The sequence below is a fragment of the Pieris rapae genome, chromosome 18 (genome assembly GCF_905147795.1).
Source record: "Pieris rapae chromosome 18, ilPieRapa1.1, whole genome shotgun sequence".
Lineage (NCBI taxonomy): Eukaryota > Metazoa > Arthropoda > Insecta > Lepidoptera > Pieridae > Pieris > Pieris rapae.
The window spans coordinates 6777604-6800406 of NC_059526.1; the positions used below are offsets into that span (position 1 = coordinate 6777604).

General features: G+C 32.7%; 1 protein-coding gene across 1 annotated transcript in view; it reads right to left on the reverse strand.

Annotated features, from left to right (window-relative positions):
* Nucleotides 1-4410: 4410 nt before the first annotated feature.
* LOC110999396 (lachesin-like) overlaps nucleotides 4411-22803 on the reverse strand; it is a 111013-nt gene continuing 92620 nt past the window's right edge. Inside the window, exons 3-8 of the mRNA XM_022268425.2 lie at nucleotides 19553-19686; nucleotides 15804-15881; nucleotides 14363-14495; nucleotides 9924-10043; nucleotides 7174-7371; nucleotides 4411-4809 (exon numbers count right to left, since the gene is read on the reverse strand). Of these exons, the coding sequence (XP_022124117.2) occupies nucleotides 4676-4809; nucleotides 7174-7371; nucleotides 9924-10043; nucleotides 14363-14495; nucleotides 15804-15881; nucleotides 19553-19686 (797 nt within the window). The 3' untranslated portion in view covers nucleotides 4411-4675. The remainder of the gene's footprint in view (nucleotides 4810-7173; nucleotides 7372-9923; nucleotides 10044-14362; nucleotides 14496-15803; nucleotides 15882-19552; nucleotides 19687-22803) is intronic.

A 22803-nucleotide genomic window follows, 5' to 3' on the forward strand; every position in this document is an offset into this window, starting at 1 on the left:
TCAATAAATATATCTATTTTATTTGTCAAAGTCATACCGTACCTTAAGACAAGTTTAATACATAATTCATCCAACTTTGTATTGATAAAAAATCTTAAATAATCTTATTTACAAAGATATTTACAGTAACTACGACGTTTAAAGTGGGTGCTAGTTCAACTTCTATCGTGTAAAAATGTATGTACATAATAGAATTATTAAATTCAGTTTATCTATTAACTAAATTTAACTGAACACTGATTATAAGATACAAAGATCTACCGCTTATTAAATTTATACAATTATTGGTATCTTAAATCTATATACTAAGGAAAACCATCTTAATTTAAAGAAATGGAATACAGCGCAAATCACATGCAAAAATGAAAATCAAAGTTTAAAAAAAAGCTTTTCTCACATGTTTTGAATCACAATAGTAATTAAATAATAAACCAGTGGCGCTACAACCATTTTGGGTTTGGGCCTCATGTTTCTGTATCTATTTAATGATCATTTGTCAATCGTGTGCATGACATACGCTGTCGACACTTTTGGGTCCTAGGCAAGCCGGTTTGCTAAAGTTTTCCTTCACCGTTCGAGCCAATGTTACAATGCGCATACAGAAAGTCCTAAGACAGTCAGGCATCGGACTAATGACTTAAGAGATGACAGTCGCAGACTGAAGCCCAGCACTGCTCTAATTATATCAATTACAACCTCATTTACTAACAGCTTTTTATAGCCTATAGTGTAAATAACAATTGAACATCTGAATGCGACCATCTTGGATCGGCACGACTACCACCCAACTCCTCTCATAAAGATATAGCTTTGGTTGCTTGGTTGCGAATTAAAAATCAAGACTGCTAATGTATTTTATATATCATGATTTGAATTATTTAATTCTGTGAAAAATATATGAAAGAATTTGTATAAACAAATAATTAAAACTAGCATGGAATCTATACTAACGTTATAAAGGCGAATTGAAAAATGACTTGCGTGTTAGTTTATCGAGAGCTTTATAATACGCTACAGCCGAGAGCGGAGCAAGAATGAAACATGTTGCGAAAAAGGGAAAAACATTCCGTTCTTAGATGGAGGTGAAGAGGGGGGAGTAGGGGGGAGATGGTGTAAGTTACGCAAAAATCATGTATGGAGCAAATGTTGCGGTGATCGAAACCGCATTTATTATGTCTCGTGCAACTTGAGGGGCATATAAAGATAAAAGGTTAATAATTATCACCATGATATTACGAACATAAGAGTTCAATTTTATTTAAAGAATTGCAGTCAAGGCAACACTGGTCTCTGAAATTAAAGGTTACCCTTAATCTATTCCATATCAAATAATACAGTTTAATATTATTAATACATTTGAAGAAAACAGACACATAACAAATACAAATTTAAAGAAAGTATTTCGTTTGCTTCTCACATAAGAAAAAAAATATTCTAAAAGTAATTGCTATCATCATGATAATCTTTCTACAGATACAAAGTAAAAATTAGAAGTAACGATTTTGCTTCTCAGATAACATAATAAGTAAGAGTAGCAAACAAAGGTTTAAATAATTTATGATTACAACCGATATAAACTTGTATTATATGACTACTACGTACATATCTACATCACGTACCAGTTATCACTGTTGTTTCATACAGAAACCGGGCGTCAGACGCAATATAAACACTTCTGTTCTAAGCATATTTACATTTCAATCAAGATCCTCAAAACGTAGGCTTTCAGTTTGTTTTTAAAATTTAAAGTGGTAACTCCGACCCCAAGTTATGATTTTAAAACGCTTAATTTTACCGAGGGTAGAATAATATTTGTCAGCTTTTTGTCTAGAGTCAAGAATGCGGAATTTTTATTGCGTATTTTGTTTGCGTAATACTTGGCTTGAGGTACAACAACAGACGTAAAACTTAGTCGTATAAAAAGAAGCATTTTTCCTTTTAAGGGCCAAATTTCTACGTGACTTGTCAAAACGAGAGTTGAATTTAATATTTAAAAAAGTTAAAAGCCCCATCATAATAGTATCAAAATCTGCGTCTGCACAAAACATTACGACAGAATTTCTATCTAAAGTTATAACTACTAACAGAAAACATCAACCAATAGCGTGTATTTTTCCTCGGTCATCCTTTCTCTCTCTCTCTCAAACGGTGTCAATCGCTCTCTCCCTTTTCTTCTACAGAAACGCTGCACATATTCGTGACGATTCATCCGTAAAAAAATTACCAAAGAAGTTTCATTTAAAAAACGTCGTTCTATCTTTATCTACGAAACGTGTAAGTCAATTTAATCAGTAAGAACATACTCATATTGGGTTTAGCGGGAATTGTACTAGGAAATGAAACTTCTAATAAGTTTAAAGAATAAGTTGGATTACTCGGAACTAAGTTGGTAATACAAAAATCTTGTCCTATGGAAATTCTAACACATTATTTAAGCGAACCGACGGAAATGTTATTTGAAATGGTACATAGAGATTTATTTGAATAATTAATTCAAATAATTATTCATCAGCTATATAATATAGGCATGAAAATATCGGAATAATTTTCACGATGTCGCAATCATATGCCAAGTTTCCATTATTGAAGTGTTATCAAAACTTTTGGCTTATAATACAAAAATGTACGAAATGAAAGACTCGCGGGTGTCAGCTAGTTAAAAATCGAATTATGTTCGAAAAGGGTGAATTTGCGCGACCTATTCTCGATATATTAAATTACTTTCAATTTGAGGGTAAAAAGATAATTTTATATGTAGGTAGAACGAAAATAAATGAGGCGAAAGAGGTCTTACATGGGCGCTATTGATCTTTTGTGACGCTGAATGATTTTGTATGGGTGTTCCCTTTTGCTCAGGGATTTTATGTACAAAGCAGAGGAGTTTTAGAAGTACGTGTCGGTGGCGGTTAGTCAAAATGATGAATTAAGAGAGTTTTTGATGCAGATAAAATGTCAAGTGTTTTAAAGTGATTTATTTGAATGGTGATCTACGGTTATGTGCTAAGCGCTCGCGGAGTTATTAGGAGAAGATATGCCAATCTACAGCCTCCTTATAATGCACTGGTGATTTCGAACGTAACAGTTATGCCGTTTAAGCTCAGGTAGAATTTGAGAGTGACCATGGCGCCTGACCATCATAGCAGAAACCACTCGAGGTGGTTTTAATTTGACCCAGTCTCTGAATAGCAGAGGTGGTGGTAAGTTCCAAATACCCACGCAACCTTCCAGGGCAAGAAGCTAAAATAAGATAGACTAGAATATTAGATATTATATATATATATTTTTGTTTTCTGTCTTCTTATATTGCTTTTTTATATAACAGAGGGCTAACAGATATCATCTTATTCGGTAAAAATATCGTAAATGACAGCCAACGAACTCAGGGTTGCAACGTTTTTGTAAATCCCAAGTAATATCCAATTATACGGCCCGTATTGATTCGGGCATACCCGGGTTGTCTAGTGAAGATGCGATTACGTTCCAAGTGACTGAATTCAATAAATTTTAAAAATGGAACAATTTCATTAAATAGGACCTACAGAATCCTTGTTTATTTAAATTGAATGAAATATAACAATTGTGAAAGAGATCGTATATATTTCTAATATATACTAGATCCACGCGGAAAGCTGCAAAACGGAAGCTAGTCTCTTAAAAATTCTTCTAAAGATGCTGTCGGTAAAATCGTTAACGGATCATTACCCTCTCGTTTAGCTTAGAAATTCGTAGCAAGCTTAACGAATCGTTAATTGTAAATTTTGCAGTTATAGTGCAGTTTGTTTAGTGAAATATATAGGAAAAAATATCAGAGGTTATTTATAAGATGTTTTCTCAAAATAAAATAAATGATTCAACTACTGTACTTTATCTCATAACTTTATGAGGTACCGTTGCATGTACAATCACACACAAAAGTCCCTTTGATTACCATTAGGTTCTTACATATCAATTGGACGTTTTGTCGTACTGGCCACTTTGAAACATCTCCTTCGGTTCGGAATTCCAAATTTAATTTTTTACGGCTTTTGATTCGTGCATTTGTTTTTCGAAAAAAAAAATTCCCGTTTCCCCCAAAAAAATTAATTATCTCATTTCATTTCTTTGCGTCACTCTTTAAAATGGAAAACATGAATACATATCGCGTTGGAAATTTAGTCAATTGGTTTGGTTCTTGCTCCTATTATTATTCTTAACAAGATAATAAATTTAACTCTGATGGATACAGTTGAAACCGCATTCACAGATTTAATTTTTCCGAATGGTTTTTTTTAGGAAAGGGATCAATAAACTACATATAAGATTGATGAAAAAGTGTATATTGTGAGAGCAATGATTCATTGATTAATTGAATATATTCTATTTAAAAAATCCATCTACTTTTTCCTCCCATACAAAACGCCAATTTCATATGTAAGGACCTAATATATTTCTCTCATTAATCCGTTGCTAGGCAACTACAAGCCTTTGCTTTTCGAAAAATAGGATGATAAATGAAAATCCAAGGATAAAAAGAGATGGTTTTCTTTTCGTCTTATTTTATTAGAGCGATAATTATGCAAGTAGCCGCGTATTGTCGATTCAAAAATCGATTATAAAGAATAGAATTAAAATTATACAGTTAGTTACATTTTTACACTTAATGCTGAATTGCATTTTACAAGGCTTTTTGTAATTTTCATCTAATTCCGTCTACTGTACTAGTGTATAAAGTAGCTAGAGTACAATATAGAGAGATTAGAAGATTAACCGATAGTGCACAAGGGGATGCTGTGTTTGCGTTGCCATGTTGCATTGCGGCTGGGTGCTCACCTGAAAAAAGATTTTCCATGAGAATGAAGCACAAGTATAAAAAAAATCTGGTTAATATATCTCCATAAACAAGTAGGTATATTATTATTTTAGATGCCGCTGTATCTAGTATAGTTAATTATTGCATATAAGTAAGTAAGTGATTAGTAAGTGCTAAACACTGGTAAGTAAAAGAACACAAGAACAAAGTGTATTTTTAATTGAGACTGTAAGCAGTGGTATGGCAGTATAATATAGATAAATTAGGTTAAATTTAAATTACTAATTAGTCTTAAATAAAGGTTAAAATACCAATTATTAGTGAAGAGACAATTAAAAACATAATAGCTCTAAATTATTATTATTAATTATTAGATAACCATTATACATATACCAAAGCCTATATAAAACCTTATTGGTTGAACACAATCTCCGATTTCTGTATCTGTTCCTTGATCATTTGTCTATAATAGACAAGTGATCTACTCTCTGTGTCACCGTCGACTTTTTGGCCTAAGGCATGCTTTCCTCACGATATTTTCCATTACTAGTAGTAAATAATAAAGTATTGAAAAGTCGAAAATAATATTAACAATTACGCATAATTCAATCCCCGCCCCGCATCGTAACGTTTTATCCCCCCCCCACCCCTCAAAATCGTTACGTAATACTTGAACGAAAGAGGCGATGTTGAACGCCACCTTGGAATTTCTCAATGCTAGAAGCTTGCGTTGCCGGCCTTTTCAGTATTGGTACGCTTTCTTCATGAAATGAAATAGTTGAGCAGCTTCCACATGTGTTGTTGCACGGCAAACTATGCTCATTCCTTTCGTCGGTTAAAAGGTAAAACCAGATAAATATGCTTGCTTTTTATCCGTTTCCGGCCAGGTCAACAAAAAGTTAAGTCGTTATGATTAATTATTTAAGGGTCCAAACCATTAATTTTTACGTTAAATAAGACAATAAACGCGTTTTGTAATGCTAATTATACAAAATGACCTAAGTAAGCCATTGAATAAAACTCACCTAATTATCTCTAATCTTAAAAGCTTTGCAAATTACGCTCATTTATCGACTCCATTTAAATAATACAAAATTATCTTAGTTAAAATAAATCAAGGTTGTTGATTAGCATTAATTTACCATCGTTAAATTCGACATGAATTTGAGCTGAGTTGCGACTTTTAGATTTATATAAGAGTATACATGTTTTTTTTGCAAAGAAAAGAATTTTACCTGATGTAATTAAATAGATGGTTCTGAGTAGTCTTAAGTTCTACTGTAATAGATTTTTAAAAGTCAATATGTTTTGATAGCGTGTGGCGCAATTTACATACAAATATTAGTCATACAAGTATTTTTTCAATGACATTTCTAATGAACTAATACATCTAAGAGGTCACTATGTAAACATAAAAAAACAGCCATCAAACCCATGACTTGTAAAAAGAACAAGTCTTGTAGGCAGTTCTTCTATCGTCAAAAGTTGTGAGGTCCATATAATACTAAGTTATTAGTTAATTTATTCCGTCCTAATTAAGACCTTTTGTCTCGATTACGTAATTATCTAACCAACAATATCTTATAGTGAGTGTATTAATGTTACGAATCTTCGGTTTATTTATACATATTAATAAAAAATCAGGCTTCTTATTTTATCAAGAACGAAGTTATAAAGAAACCGGCTGGAACTGCCGCCGCATGGCGTCTTTGCTGAACTTGACTTGCGCACTGCCGTGTCCACAGATACGCGACACAATGAGTAACCAATCACAATCAAAGAAAACTGTCATCTGATGCCGAATTAGAAGACTGGCACACTTGCAGGCATTCTGGCAGTATTAGTTATACAAGGCACTAAGCATCCGGTGAAACAAACGTGTTTTTTTTGGTTGTCAATGCCATTGCTGCTGAAAAAAAACCCTTTTCGGAGGCTTTAATAATTGAATATAAAATCTGAATTCTAATTAACATCAACTCTCATACATATGCAGATGTTCTCGCAAAAATAACCTGTATTTATACAATTTTAATTCGAATAAAATTTGTACAATTTTATTGCGACATTACATAAATATACGCCGTAAAAATATTCTCCAAAGGAAAATATTTACGTATAAATTATTTCTATTAATAAAGAAATGAGTAATAGAGCACTTTTGTGATACAAAATGAATGTTTTGGCTAGGAATCATAGTATATAAATAAAAATTTCTGCTACTACGGCTACGGCATTATATTTCCAAATATTTGTTTCAATAATCATCTATTAAGCTAACTGTATCAAATAAAAATGGTTGAACATCGTGTCAAACCGAAGTGGTCTGTCCAAAATATTTCACCAAATGTTCTTTACTCGTAAATGTATTTTAAAATATTCCTTACCATTAATAACATGTACATTGACAGACGCAGACTCTGCCATAGTCGGCACACAGCTGTAGTTCCCGCTGTCAGTAGGTAACAGCTTGCTGATCGTCAACCTAGAAGTGAGCTGTTCCGTCCATTCAGTCTTCAACCGGACCCTTGGTTGTTCCACAATATCATTCGCTTCAACTTCCTTGTATTCTATTATATTTGATCCTGTTGACAATAAATACTCGTATTAATGATGTGTATGAAAATCAACTAATAACTGAAATGATATTAGTTCTTTCTACTATGTATTTGAGTGTTGTTCCCACGAGTATGTAAGTGTGCTCCTATTTCACCATGCCTCCTACTGATAGATAGAAGACAAATCTTTTTTTTAAATTTATTTTATTATTCTTTATTACTCCAGATGTCATATGGAACATGGTGTAATGGTTGCCTTAAAAACGTTGTGTAAAAGAAAAAACTTGGCGATTAAAAAAGTGTGGGAATATCGGGAAGGGCTAATAAAATGAGATACACTGGTGACTGCAGCAAGGAAGTAAGATTGATAAATTTTTGGTTATTTTTTTATAGAACAGGGGCCAGAGAGGGCTCGTGTTGCCGGCCATTTAAGAATTGTTACGCTCTTTTCTTGAAGGACCCTAAGTCGAATTGGTTCGGAAATACATCCGATGATGATACTCAGCTGCAGGTGTTTATCCGAAAAACTCCTCTGAATACATGATCTTGAGCATTCAATCAAAGCTAGCTAGCTATAAACTATTAATCAGATTTATTATCTATGAGCATTTTAACAGTCACTTTTATCAAGAAAATTCCTTCAGGTTGACTCCATTACAATACATTGAATGGCAAGAAATGAATTCCAAAGTAAAATATTCCATTGTACGAATTCAATGAGCTGAAGATATTGCTTAAAGGATGGAATATTAATTTACAATGACAAAGGATGACAGTGAAATCGACTGATGATTTTTGATATTTAAACGAATGAGGATGCAACTTTTCTTAGATCGTAATAATTATGTCGCAGCCAACTAGCTTAATCAGCTGTTTGATTAACGTCCTGAAAGATGTTCAGCCAGTTGATGAAACTGCTAGGCAAATTAATTGGATCGATGACGTTTAATTACTTGCCTATATATATATATATGAGTTGTAAATGCAGCGCAAACGAGAATCATGCAATACTCGCAATTGAGTAACCTGCATATGCACGCTAATCCCGAAATCTTTCTCTGTAAGTCGCATGGGTCTGCTATAAGACCGTCAATAATGTTTCTTTTGGCATTTACTATCCAACTTATGTAACTTCAAATTTTCAATCTATTTGCTTCTAGTACTAGTATAGCGATCTTTGTTTTTACATAGGGTTACTGCCTGAGTTATAGAAGTGCACGTTTTAACACTAGACTTTAACGTCAAAGGATAAATTTTAGAATCGCTGGATAACGATACTTTCATTTTATTGAAAGGCAATACAAAATCAACTGTAGTTATACTGTTATAGGTATATGAGGAAAATTTTAAATAAAATTAATTTTAATTTTAATTTTTAAAATATCGTTTCATAATAAAAGACAAACACTGAAATACAAACGATTACTTAAAATTAGTAACAAAACAGTGATATGTTCATGACCTGTCTACTAAGATTTATTAATATAATCAGATTAATATCAATTAACTACTTCAAGAGCACTCAAACCCATCTCAATTTACGGAGCAAACACATGTCTTGGAATTAGACTGTTTTCACACGATATCCAAGGTGACTCTCCAAAACCCAATAACTTTAAGTTAATCAAATGTGAATACAAGGGTATGTCTATGTTTATTCAACTAGAAAACTCGTTTTATTTTACATGTTTACAAAATGATGACAACTTTATTTAATACTCAAGCCGATTTAACAATATAAAGTTTAAATAAATGTATGTGTTTCTATTATATATAAGCAATACAATATTGACGTCTGGGCCTCAGATTTCACTATGTTTCATGTTGTTGTCAATATTATAGGCAAGTAGGTGATCAGCCTCCTGTGCCACACGCCTAGAGCAAGCTGGTTTCCTTCACTGTTTGAGCAAATGTTAAATGCACAGCCGGGGCTCAAACCTACGACTCAGGCATGAGATTCGCACTCTAACTACATTCGTAGTAAAAAAAATTGAAATATTGCATATGGATTATTCAGTTGGAAGGTTCAAGGGATCACCTGACATTAACCCCAGAGACAATCATGCAGAAAGATGGCACTCGCGACACGTTATGAGTAGGTATATATAGTCTATTTTTGAAGGAATTTTATTGTGTTGGAAATCGATGGGCATTCCACATGGGAATTAGATACATGGAAAACTGTGCCTCAAGTTGTAAATACAAATTGTAAAATAATATAGTATCTCCACGAAAAATAAGGCTATCGTGTGCGTTTAACCTTAGGAGCAAAAGCGACTGAAAGTGGATCGCGCAAATTTATGGTAATTTATAAAGTTTGAACGACCTATACTAATACATAATTCGATTATGGATTAAGTACGAAACCCCAAGTGAGCTTTAACCTTTAGGTTATAAGTAATATGATAGCAAGCATATTTGTAATGTACGTTGAAATTAGTATCTGTTCTAAACACTATACCAATGCCGGGTTCAAGCAAATCAATTTTTTTTTGTTAAATTATAGTAAAATCACTTAAACACCCAAATAAATTAAAATTATTTTTCTATATATATATAGAAAAATAATATTTACATACCCTTATACCAGAAGATAGTACCAAGATCGTGGGGTCCTTGACTCAGTATGCAAGTCAGGGCCAGCGAGCTGCCAGTCTTTACGTACAAATCAGCTGGACCCAGGACATGTGCCTTGGCTTCTGTTGACAAAACATTTTGTATATTAATATTATTAAAACATTACTACAAAACACAATAGACGGAAAACTTTTATTTGTGAATGTACCTTTTTTTGAATTTTTGGTTAAAACTCGTGAGTTCTGTAAGAATTCGAATTTCTAAAAAGTACGTAACATGAAGCCGCCATCTTGATTATCATGACATATCGAGCCAATTTAAAAATCGAATACGGCGCTGTTGTGGTGGCGTAAAAGCGTTCTTAAAAAACTTAATAAGACACTATTTATGAATAGAAACTATCCTTTTTTTAAATAACTTATCTATTCTGTGACGTTGATAATGATTAAGTAGAACTTCATTCTATTCTATGATTAATATTTTTTTGTTTTTAATTAATTAATTATCTAGGAATATCGGAGCGTACACTACGCTCTCTGATAAAATGTTAACAATACTATTGCATAATTGAATACACATACCAAAGGATATCATAACTTAGGAATGGATGTCACTGCAAGCTGACCACCAACTTACATTATAAATAACAATTTTTGGACGTAGAAATATAATTATGAGAGTGTTTGAGTGACCCAATCAGTGACTTCAGATATTACTCATTATATATGTTATGGATGCTTACATAAAATTGAATTTATGACGTCACAGTGATGCCAACTTAATTTATGACCAAGGTCGCTAATTAATTCGACTAAGCATGTCTTCGATGGCCGAATACTTAGCCCAAGGTGAAGTTCGAAATTTGCAGACATCTGAATATTCAGAATTTTATCCAGAGAAAACATATAAAATATATAAAAATACGTTTTCTCTCGTCCAATTAAAGTCAAAGAAATCGGCCATGATTCAAAAAATTAATATTTTGAAAAAGCTACTATGATATGGAATTCAAGATAAATGTAAATTTAATTTGTTTTTTGACGTTCATAAGTGTACATGTTTACCTAAATGAATAAAGATATCTTGATTTTGAGTTTGAGTTTGAAAAGCCATATTTACATCAATTTGTCAATTCTGAGATTGGAAACATGTCCAATAATAAGTAAAATAAAAATAAATTTTAGTTTAAGATGCATAATATAAACTAAAATTGTGCTATCAAGATTTTCTGTTGAATAAACTATATAATGACTGGAATTTATGTTGTGGTTCTAAATCACGTATTTATATTTAAAACAAAATAAAAATTTGGGAACGCTTTGGAAGAGAAAAAAAAGAAGATTTTTTTATTACTATTAACTTCTTGTGTCGATGTTTATTTATATGTTATATTTATGAAATAAAAAGCTATATTATTATAAAATACTATCAACATAAGACTTACGTCCGTAATATGTGCAAAAAACATTCGCAATAGACTGTCATAGTGCTTCTGAAAAAATCCTAAGTAAATGATTTGTCACGTCTAATAGATTTAATATAGGGCAAACGGCGTGTTAGTAGAAGGAAAAAAACATGGCTTCGTATCGTAAGCAAGTGAACATTTATGTATGTAGACAAGACACGCTTTATGAGTGTGAAGAGCAATATTCAGTAATGGAGGACCTCCAGTAATGAAGTACCAAAAGAAGGAAAATAGATTAATTGTGAACCTATCTCAGAATTTTATGTGAAAAAAAAGCAAATTGTTTCCTATAAAATAACAGCAAACGTCTAACTATACCTCAAGCGTTCAGGTGAAATTATAAATTTTAAAAGACATAGATTCTAAGCAGAGATATTGAAAGCAATTTTAAGCTGCTATATATAATTGTTTGTTAATAATATGTGGGTAACACTGAAAATGTTTCGAACTGGCCAGTTAGAAACATTGCTAATGTAAACTTTTTTGAATTTTAATTTTAGAACTCTTTGGTAACCTAATCTGTATATTACATTCATTCGTCGTTTGTTTTTGTGAATTGACGGTAAATCTAAAACTCTTGTTACACAAGTTAATATAAATATAATTTATTATGACTTTATGGTAAAAAGTATCGGCAACTTTCTACATTAAGCCGTTTTTTATATTCTAAAGATTTTCAGTGTTACCTAGGTATTATTATAAAATCACGCCAAACTCCTAACAATAGTACACCTCAGGTAAAATTATAAGTTTTAAAAGAGAGATATTAAAAGCAATTCTAGGTTTTTAATGTAGCAGACATATATTTGTTTGTTAATTATTCTGTTAAAACATTTTTAAAGTTAAAAACGAAAACAAAACGCTATCATTAATATCAAACAAAAGCTGGAACTCATTCATTCGGCGTGAAACGAGGCTTATTTAGATATAAAAGATAAAAATCTCGGAAGAAAAATCGCTGGAAAAATAAAAAATCTTGGATAAAACCTGGTACAAATTTCAGATTAATCCGCACCACCTTTTATAGCTCCAACAATGTCATTGGACAATTTAATCTGTGCAAAATGCCAAAATGTCGGCTTCTGCGTAAAAGATATTTTATAAACAGCTTACATAAGTGCTTTGTGTTAAACATGTTTTGGTTGTTATTTGCGTTTAATTTTTATTTCAACTCGGTATTTATTTCATATTGGGGCGAAGTGTTCAACAATACGTAAGAGAATGGGGTTCAATGAAATTTGAAAGTATGAAATTATTCCTATGGGAATTGTAAACATTTGGTAGACTCGCCAAGTGTAATTTGGTTTGATGATAACTTTATATATAAGCTTAAATATCTGAATACATTTATTTTTACTTTGTAGACAGGTTAGATGTGCCTATAAAATAAAAATATATATAGGACATAGGATCAGCTATGTGTTCAAGTTTCTTTCCGCCTGTCATCTGTCGTATCGTGTCTATAGATTAACAATTTAAGTCGTCGTAAAAATTATAAAATGGATCATAACTAAGCAGTAAAATAGCTAAATGGGCAGTTACGAGTGGGCCACCCTAAACGTAATCTAAAACTGCCGAATTATTTATCGAACTACCCATTCCACCAATTTTACCGGCCATTTATTTACTTAGTACTTACATATTTTTCGTACTGACATTGAAAGACGAAATAACTGACCAATTGTTTTTGAAGTAAAACTTCTTTAGATGGTAGAATTTTTACTGATGAAACGTCACGAAGATGTGCAGCGTTTTTGTCGAAGAAAAGGGAGAGAACGATTGAGATCGATTGAGAGAGAGTGAGAAAGGGAGATCGAGAAAAATACACGCTATTGGTTGATGTATTCGTTTTGTTATCTTGTGCAGTAAACGCTGATTTATTTATTTATTTATAGTATCATTATCACGTATACAGTGTCATATAGATAAACAAATACCTGGAGTGTACATATACTGGTACATGATCATTAATTGGGGCTCTTACCTTAGTAATAATTTATTTACAAAGAAATTTAACTTCTGACATGTGTCTTTTGAACGCACGCACTTTTAGTACCTTTATAATTTGATTGATCTTATTGAAATCAATAAAGATACTAAATTAATTGCATGCGACATCTACTGATTTATGAATGAATTAACAAAAAGCGAAAAGTGCAGTGCCAAGCGATGTCTGAACTTGCAAGAAACTTTCCTAACAAATGAGGTAGCTATGAACCAGTTTCATTGTTTCAAACATTATACAATTTTATAAAATTAATTAAGTACTGCTCCACTTTGGAAAAGAAAAGCGACGAAATGTGTTATAATACTTGTCTCTGGTGTTTGTTAGTTATGAAGTGCGCAAATTGCATAAGAGGTGAAGGTGACTTAGGACATTTTGTTACGCGAATAAATTTTCCGAAAGCTTTCCATTCTATGATTGTATTAATTTAATAAAACCAGCCCAAGCTTCGGACGGCTGGACATTTTTTGGTAATAAATGTAAACTCAGGGATAATGTAGCGTCCTAAATTCAAAATAAGATTTTTTTAAATCAGTCAAGAAGTTATTAAGTTTCTTCGTTATAATACAAAAATACAGTTTGTTTCTTTATTAAAATTACTACAAAAGGCTAAACTAAGGCCTAGTCTAAAAGGGTCTTAGGTTCCTCTATCTGCACAGTCATAATAAGTCAACCATTGGTGCCTGCCATATGTCCGACTTTTTGGGTTGGCTTGCCGGCTTTTCTTTGACCGTACGAGCGAGTGTTAAATGCGCAGACAGAAAGCCCATTGGTGCACTGCCGGGGATCGAACCTACGACGTCGGATAAGAGTCGCATGTTGCAACCACTGGGCCATTCTAAATAAGGATAATTATCAAAACACATCGTTAGCGCATTGGTGATATGATCCTACCGAGCTAAGCCAGGACGCGGCTAGTTAATATATAGCAATATTATAGAGCGAATAAACATAATAGATTAGAAACTCACCAACAACATTCAGTTGAAATGCCAGCGACATCTTGGGTTCAGTATTGACTTGGCACTCGTAGATACCGCCGTCCCTCTCTTGCGGAAACTTTATTTGTAAAGTCCAATTCTCCGATTTGTCCGGTCTGATTACCTGCAGAAGCATTCAATTTAGATTATAATTTTCCTTTATTGATTCTTGCAGTAATTTGTCGACTAACTGAGAGATGACACACGACTTACATAACAAATCAACAAAATTTAAATCTAGAACATTCCTGAATCCCGATAAATGTCATAATTTAATCAAGCCGTCTAGAATGAGTTTAATTAAAAACCCACGCACTGAAAGATTTATATAACTTGTCTGGCCATAAATACTGTTACACAAAAACTTTTCAATTATTTTGAATTTGGAACACGTATTTTTAAAACTTCTTTCGAATTTGCGCCATTCATATTTATATGCGTGTAAGACAATGTGTTTAAAAATGTATTCAGTATATTTAAAATTCGCACTAACAACAAAAAAAAATTTTATATATCAAAAAATATACATATTTTTAGTATTTAAAATCTTTCATACGAAATAATCTTTTAACAATTCCTCTACTCATTTATTAAAAGAGGTATTACTTTTATGGTAATAACTATTAGCCTGATTTAAAAAGGCCGTGCGTAGAGTCCCTTTAGCCTCTGGACAAATAATTAAGATGAAATTGAAGTGATCAATCTAAATTTAAGTAATTACTGACTCTGCAGTAGCCTTCAACTACATCTTCCATTAAATAATAGGATATTTAAACATTTCGTAATAGCATTTCATATTCAGATATCATTGAAATTTTATTCACACGCAAAAGATTGCATTAAAAAGATCTTAAGTAAATAATTTAAATTACCTCACTCAGAAACATCTTTTTAAGTTGAGAACATACCCAATAAGTAAAGAATAAGGTAAGAAGCATGGCGGGTGTAATGTTACACCCACTATGTGTATTTCCGCAGAAGAGATAGGATTAACGACGAAAGGAAATTATAAAGAAAATAAGGCAATTGAAAAGTCGTTAGAACAGGCAAATGAAAAGACATAGCAGGTTGAAATAGGAAAATAATTTTACAGAATAGCAACCACGAGATGGAAAAAGGAAAAGAGGAAGACAGATAGAGATGGGCAGACGATATAAACAGAATAGGGGCGCAAGTTGGACAAGAAGGGTTAAAATTTTGCGACATAAAGGGCTAACATTTGGAAACTATGGAAGCAGCTGGATTATGAGTCACAGGACACGCTGATCACCAATACCGCTACAACTGATATATAAGTATGTAACTTAAACAAGTGGTGATATATACCTTGTATTATATATCAGTAATAAAGGCTTAATAAAATAAATGATAAAGTAAATAATACTAAATTTCAATTTCAAATTTCATATTTAATAAAAAGAAAATCAAATACCTGAAATCTCTGATCGGAAGTGTATGTGAGTATTCCAGCTGTTAAAATATGCAGATCCCGTTTTCTTATCCAGGAGACCTGTGGATACATCATGGTCAAAAATTTTCTTACTACAGGTGAATGAATGTAAGTGCGAGATAACTTTCCTAATTCAAAAAGTATTCAAAGTAAGAGTGTACAACTCCCTCAAAAGCCAGCAACGCACCCACTAAAAATGTGTATCCATTGATTGCGACGAATTTTTGGACGTCCTGTAGGAGCATTTGCCCCGGTTTTTATAAAAAAAATGCCGGTTTCCTCATTTTTTTTTCTAGCGTTAAAATTGTGCACAACATTTTTGCACAGCCGGAATCAAGCACAAACAAATGAACACCGGATTATACATATAGATTGGCACGTTATACCCTTTATAATATTGTCTTACATCATTAGAGTATACGGGTGTATAATAAATGAGAATACGTCAGCCCAACGTCCTATTATCGTTCATTCGTTTACCAGTAAATAGCATTACTATAGTTACAAAATTTGGCATACTATAGGCATAGGCATAGGTACAAAATTATATTACAATATAGTAACATTGAATATTATTATTTATTGCACATAATACAATTTAATAGTGAAAAAAAAAATTGTTAACATGGCTTTTTAGCGGTCTAATTCAAGCATGTAGAACTGTTGAAATAAATAAACTTAGACTTAAATAACTTTTTACACTGTTTACACTTTTGTCTTTAGTCTTTCTTACTTGTTGAATAAAAGAATATCTCACATATTTCTTGCCAATAGTATCAAAACTAAATATGACAGGTCATCAATAAAAACATCACCAGCACTCAAATACTATTACAACTTTGGTATAACATTCCAAGTTTCTTGCAAGGAATTCGCCTCAAAGCCACAAAAACTTTCGGAACCGGAAACCTCGACCGACGGGAATGCATTTGTTTTTTGTCCGGATATACTGATAATTTCCTCGTATTTTGAATGTTTTGTTAGCAAATCATTACAAAAGAAGCTTGTAGTGTAACTTTAGCTTAAATTGGGATGTTATTGTCAAATACAATGAGATACATTGTCAATGTTGTATCTAAATTTTTTCAAATGTTACTTATACCTAGACAGCGGAAACGTCTGATAAGGGAAGCTGTTAAGTTAGTGTAGATTAGTTTATATTGCGGAAGAACTGTCCCACCAGCTCGGCTGACACTTAACTAAATGTGACAATGATTTTTTTATACACATAATTTATATTTTGCTGGAATATAAAAATATAAAACGTACTATTACACCATCTCATGACAGCATGAAATATATCTCTCGTTAACCGGCAGTTCATGTGAGATCTTTTGCCTTCTGTGTTAACCATAAGTTTCTCCAAGTTCGTCTTTCGTCATTGTCTTTGCTCATTGTATAGCCGAAAAATACAATTAGCTGTCGGCATGTAATATTATAGATTTACAATAACCGTAAATCTAAATGTAGCCTGTAGCCTGCTTTATAAGGTATATCGTTATATACAACGTAGAAACGTTGATCTACAGTGCTACGGAGCTACGGCGCTACACTTTTTGTTTGGCCTTAATATATTATTAGATTAGCTTTTGGTGAGGTAGAATTGTACCTTGAGACCAAAGAATTCCCTCAGATTTCAAATTATATTTGTATCAGAATAAAACAGGCTGTGAATGCATGTAGCTATTTGTTTGACCATAATATATTAGGTTGTGGGATATTGCAATGATAATTACAACACGGGAGTAAGAAAAAAAGTTTATCTAAAGTTTCTAATTAAATTTGCAGTGATATAACGATTGAGAATGGTAGTCGTAGTCCAACATGATAAAATATTTATAACCAATATATTAAAGAGATTTTTTTTCCCTGTGAATCTACCCTATAATTATTCCTTGAGAATAAAAAAGAACTGGAGAATCAAAATGATATCAGGATTGGAAAGCGTTGTCATAACGAAACTTTTTACTGTATTCGACTCCATCGGAGTTTTGTGTTTGAAGATACCATTTATCTAGAGATAAGCATTATTGGCAAGAAACGGATTATTACTATCAATGACCGCAGAGTACACTTAGGTTTTAAGCATTTCACATAGTTGAAGCTTTCACAGCCCGTTAAAGTTTAAAGCCAAACTTATATGGAACAAAGGAAATTCTAACGTAACATAATATTTGAAGTCGGAAAATTTCTCGGGAAAATTTTGCAAATAAACGTGCTATATGGCTGGTAACCATAACTAGGTTCGCGTTTCATATCAAAAGTCGGGAACAAAATAATATCTCACAATAGATACAGAAATCTCAGGCCCAGCCATAAAAGGTTGTAGCGCCACTGATTTTTTATATACAGTTTAAAAATAAAAATAAAAATCACTGATGTATATTGAGTATTTACTACATAAATATATCTTTTGTATACATAATCTGCTCCTTAATACGAATTCCAGTTAGGCCATGTACGAGATGTACAAATAGATAGATTAATTGTTTACAAGATCATACGATTTAAGGATAAATATAATAAACCCATTCAAGTTCACAAAATTAATACAAACAGGGGGCTAGCTAGAATCTCAATTGAAGAATTTTCAGGGTTAAGTTAACCTTAACCGCGAACACAAGGAATGTCGACTGGATAATATCTCATTGCATTAACTAAGTATGAATGCTGCAGGAAGTAGATCTTTAGAGTTACCATCCTTATTCTTAATCAAAATATATAGTGTATATAATTGTATGTAGCAGTAGAATTAGCAAGTATTCGCTTCCGGGTTCCAGCTAGTTTCGTTTTAATTAGGGTTAATTAAACGAAAACTGCAAACTACTTAGTGCGACGGATTTTCCGTGCATTTCTCTACAATATATTTTAGCATGTGTATTTTTTCGTGTCTCTAAGTGGGTGGTGATTACTTGTTATAATCAAAAGAATTAAATTGAGGTTACTGCTCTGAGTATATTTTAATGATAACTACTATTTGGGAGCATAAAAGTTTGAAAATTTGCTTAGGACAACGATTTTCCACTTAGCAGAATGCCCATATATACTTATTTTTTGAATATGCCTCGTACATTTGCACATACACCAAGACAAAAGGATCATATCGCCGGAAAATAGAACTTCGAAACAATTACGTATAAAGCCCTACAATTTGTTTCTCCATTGTCATAGGTCATTGTCTGAGGCTTTACTTAAGATAGTTGTAACGTGAAATTATGAATTACTGTGTAGACATGTGTAGTTCATTTAATGAGATATAAGATTATTTACGGCTTACTATTATAAGTACTCTATTGTCTCTTTCTATAAAATTGAGTTTACGCTGTGTTGAAAGAAGACAAAAGTACTTTAGATAATATGACTACAGAATTACGAATAGTGCTCAAGGTAATCATATCTTGAATTACTATAAAAAAGCGCGTTTATTATATAGAATAGGGGGCAGACGGGCAGGAGGCTCACCTGATGTTAAGCGGTAGAACGGTAAAAAAATCGTGAGGAAACCGGCACACCTGATAACAACGTGAATGAGTCACGCGAGATCGATTTTTACCTCAAATAATTTAGGATAAGATAAAATATACTCCGTGACTCAGATATAATTCAGGTATAAAACTCTGTAGGCGTTTCGTTCTGACCATAATGCACTAATCTTGGATCAGAATCGAACTTCTTTTTCACATCTCTAAGAGCTGGTGAAATTTGCTGAAACAAATGTCATTACTACTTACTGCCTTATCTCCAAGTTGCTCAACTCGACAATGGAGGAAGGCGGTCTGTCCTACCACCGTAGTAACATTCCGCGGCACATTGTATTCAAAGTACGGGAATGAGCCGACACTGTCTTCGCCGTAATGCGCTGTACCTGGAATTAAGAGAATCTTAGTTAATTACTTCCCATAGATTTCAGTTAACTTTTTAATACTTATAATACAGTTAAAATATACTCGAAAATTATGTTATTCTTTTGTAATTAACTTTAATGTGTGTATACTGTATACCTACTGTAAATAAAGGTATTCAGTAAACCAGTACTGAAGATACCTCTAAAATTGAGGTTTTCAAATGTTGTTTAGTGTGTGAACTGTATGTATTTAATCAATCTCTTTTCTGTTTCTGTACCAAAATGTTACTCAGCCATATATGATATATAGAAGAAGTAGAAAATTTCTACTGGAGGAACATGTTATTAAACCGTGGAAGAGCACCGATACTTGTCCCAACTCCACGTACGGTGAAATCTGAGATGTATCGTCTGCTTATGGGGAAATAGGCGAGTCTAAATACTATAGCAGAGAGAGAACTCGGAGAAACTTATCTTATATATATCTTATCTATATAACTTATCTATATCCAACTAGGAGGAATCATGTCAAAGACAGATCACCACTAAACTGTAACCTGTTATAACAGGGGCGCTGCCTAGAGACCGATGGAAACATAATCCGTTTCAGATGTTTCCTTGTTGAACACGCTCAGGTGCTACTGACTCAGGAGAGAGAAGTTTAAAAATCTGTCTGAGGACACTTAGCAGAGCTTCATTTAAAACATTTTATACATGACTGGCGCAAATTTTTAACAGTTAAGGTGATTTAAAAGTCAGAGTACTTGCAGATAACACTTTGAAAGTCTTAGAGACAATCTTAAATAGTCGGAAGCAAGCTCGCGATGATTAGTGAATTGAAGGATGAACGCATTTACTCATCTCGGCTAGGGTAAATGTATAAGGGTTTAAATATAATTATAACTAACCCAAAAACTATGTAGGGTACCTTTGTCTAATGCAGGCGAATTTCCAGTTTAAACTAATATTATTAATGCGAAATGGAGTTTAATACAGTTTCGTACTTACGGTAGTTTTAATGAATTTTGGCTTAACGATATTGCAACTGGATTTAAGTCTGAAGGCTTAGTCAGTGTAAACCATGCCACACTTGTAGAGAATGAGATGTTTTTGTCGAGTTTTCTTTGCGGTTTACTTTCAAAAAAAGTTTTCATACGCACGTATAGAGAGCTATCATTATCCATTTACATCTCAGCCTACAAAATTAAGTATATTAGACAAAGTAGTTTACTCCTCCGCTTTTCCTTTTCCATAAGAAAAAGAACTATTGTTTTCGGATGCACCAACTTGGAGCCTTTTTTTAACAAGTTGATAGATCAGGCCGCTCCCCGTATGTCTTGATGCATGGACTGTGGGTACCCCCAGTGACAGGGAATCCATCAACACGTCAGCCCTACTCGCCCCCACAATAGCGCCACGGGGTTCACAACGCAGTACTAAGCACAAACTGAGACATGCTGAAAATATTAGCAACGATAATCCGTACTTTATTAGTACCGCTTTAAGTGATTACGAGCTTTAAGCGGAATAGAAAAACTCGGGTAGCTTTGAAAGGATCCATCGTAAGTGTAACGAAGTGGAAATTGTTTCCTTATAAATTATCCTGGTTCTATTTCGTTTTTTATTTTTATTTTGCGTTGGGCAATCGTAGCTGTTAAATCGAATTATAGTCGAACCGTTTACGACACCATCGATTATATTAACCAAAGTCAAAGGTCCCGCTGAATTCTATTAGACCGCCTTATAAAAAACAGAATTTGTTAAATGATAATTTTATGTACCTACGTAAAGTTTTTTATTGTAATGTCTTAAAATTCATATTAATCACACATTCAATAATGTTGACCATCGATTTTTTACCACAGTAAAAGTAGTCCGTTCGATGTCGTTATAATAGATTTTGCTAGTATATATTTTTGTACATTACAATCGACTTGGCTGACTTTAAACTATCTGATGCCAGGCTATGCATTTTGGGTGTTTCTTTATGCCTAATTAACACTGGCTCGTTCGTCGTAGGAAAACATCAGGAGGACCGCAACTTTTCGGCAAACAGATGTTCCGTGTAAGTTATGTTATTAATAATAAAGATAAATGACACGCAAAAATGTAGTTACGTTCGTCTTGTATGGTAAAATTTAATTGATTAAAAAAATAACATACAAATTTATTTATGTCGTTATTAATAGAATGATCTATAAAGTTGAGGTAGGTTTTTATATTTAAGATTGAAAAATGTATATATTATTTAATTTTATTTTAAAAGAAAAGTGAATTTCGTTATTTCATTATTAATGTCTACAATGTTGAAGTAGTTATTTTTAAATTGAAAAATGTATTATTAATAAGAAAAATAATTATATTTTTAAAGAAAGGTTCAAACTTAAAACAAACATTTACGAAAGTTAAGACCTGTGTTTAACGTTATTAAATCAAAACTTGCATTTCCAGTTTTGCGTAAAATTACTCAAGCTCTGAACTTGAACTTTTAATTCGCCCCGATAAGATAAAATTATTTAATTTAAAAACCTTACAAACCAGACAGATACACATTATAAAAAGCAAGAAATGAGATGTGAATTGCTATTTAAGTCTAGCAATTTGGCTGAATGACGCGATAAAAGGGTCAGATGTTGAATAGTGAATACGCTTTTGAAATTGTAGGAATTCCACTATATTTAAAACGAGGCTAATCTTTAGTTTGTAACTTCATTTCACTGTCAGAGCATATGAAAGTCTTTTATTAACGCTAGTATTACACGTTATAAGCGGAATTGTGACGGCGGAGTAAGCAAAGTTTTCATTGCTTTAGTAGTTGCACCAGTCTTAGTGACAGCGAATAAATTTAATAGAAGAAAATTTTTTTGTCACCACCTTTTCACAAGAAATAGTGATACATACAAGAAAGAAAAATACCTTTATTTTGGAACATAAGAAAATCAAGGTATCACTTATTCCACGTCATTAAATACGAACCTGTAGGCATCCCTACTCATCGGGAAAGAAGACTGACATGTCATAGTCCATACATTTATCTGTGTAAGCAAAGCGCGCGTGTCACTTGAACCCTGTTAGCGACATAATAATCAGTGTAACTGCGGGGCTTCGAGTTATAAGCTGTTCATTCCTCATACGAAG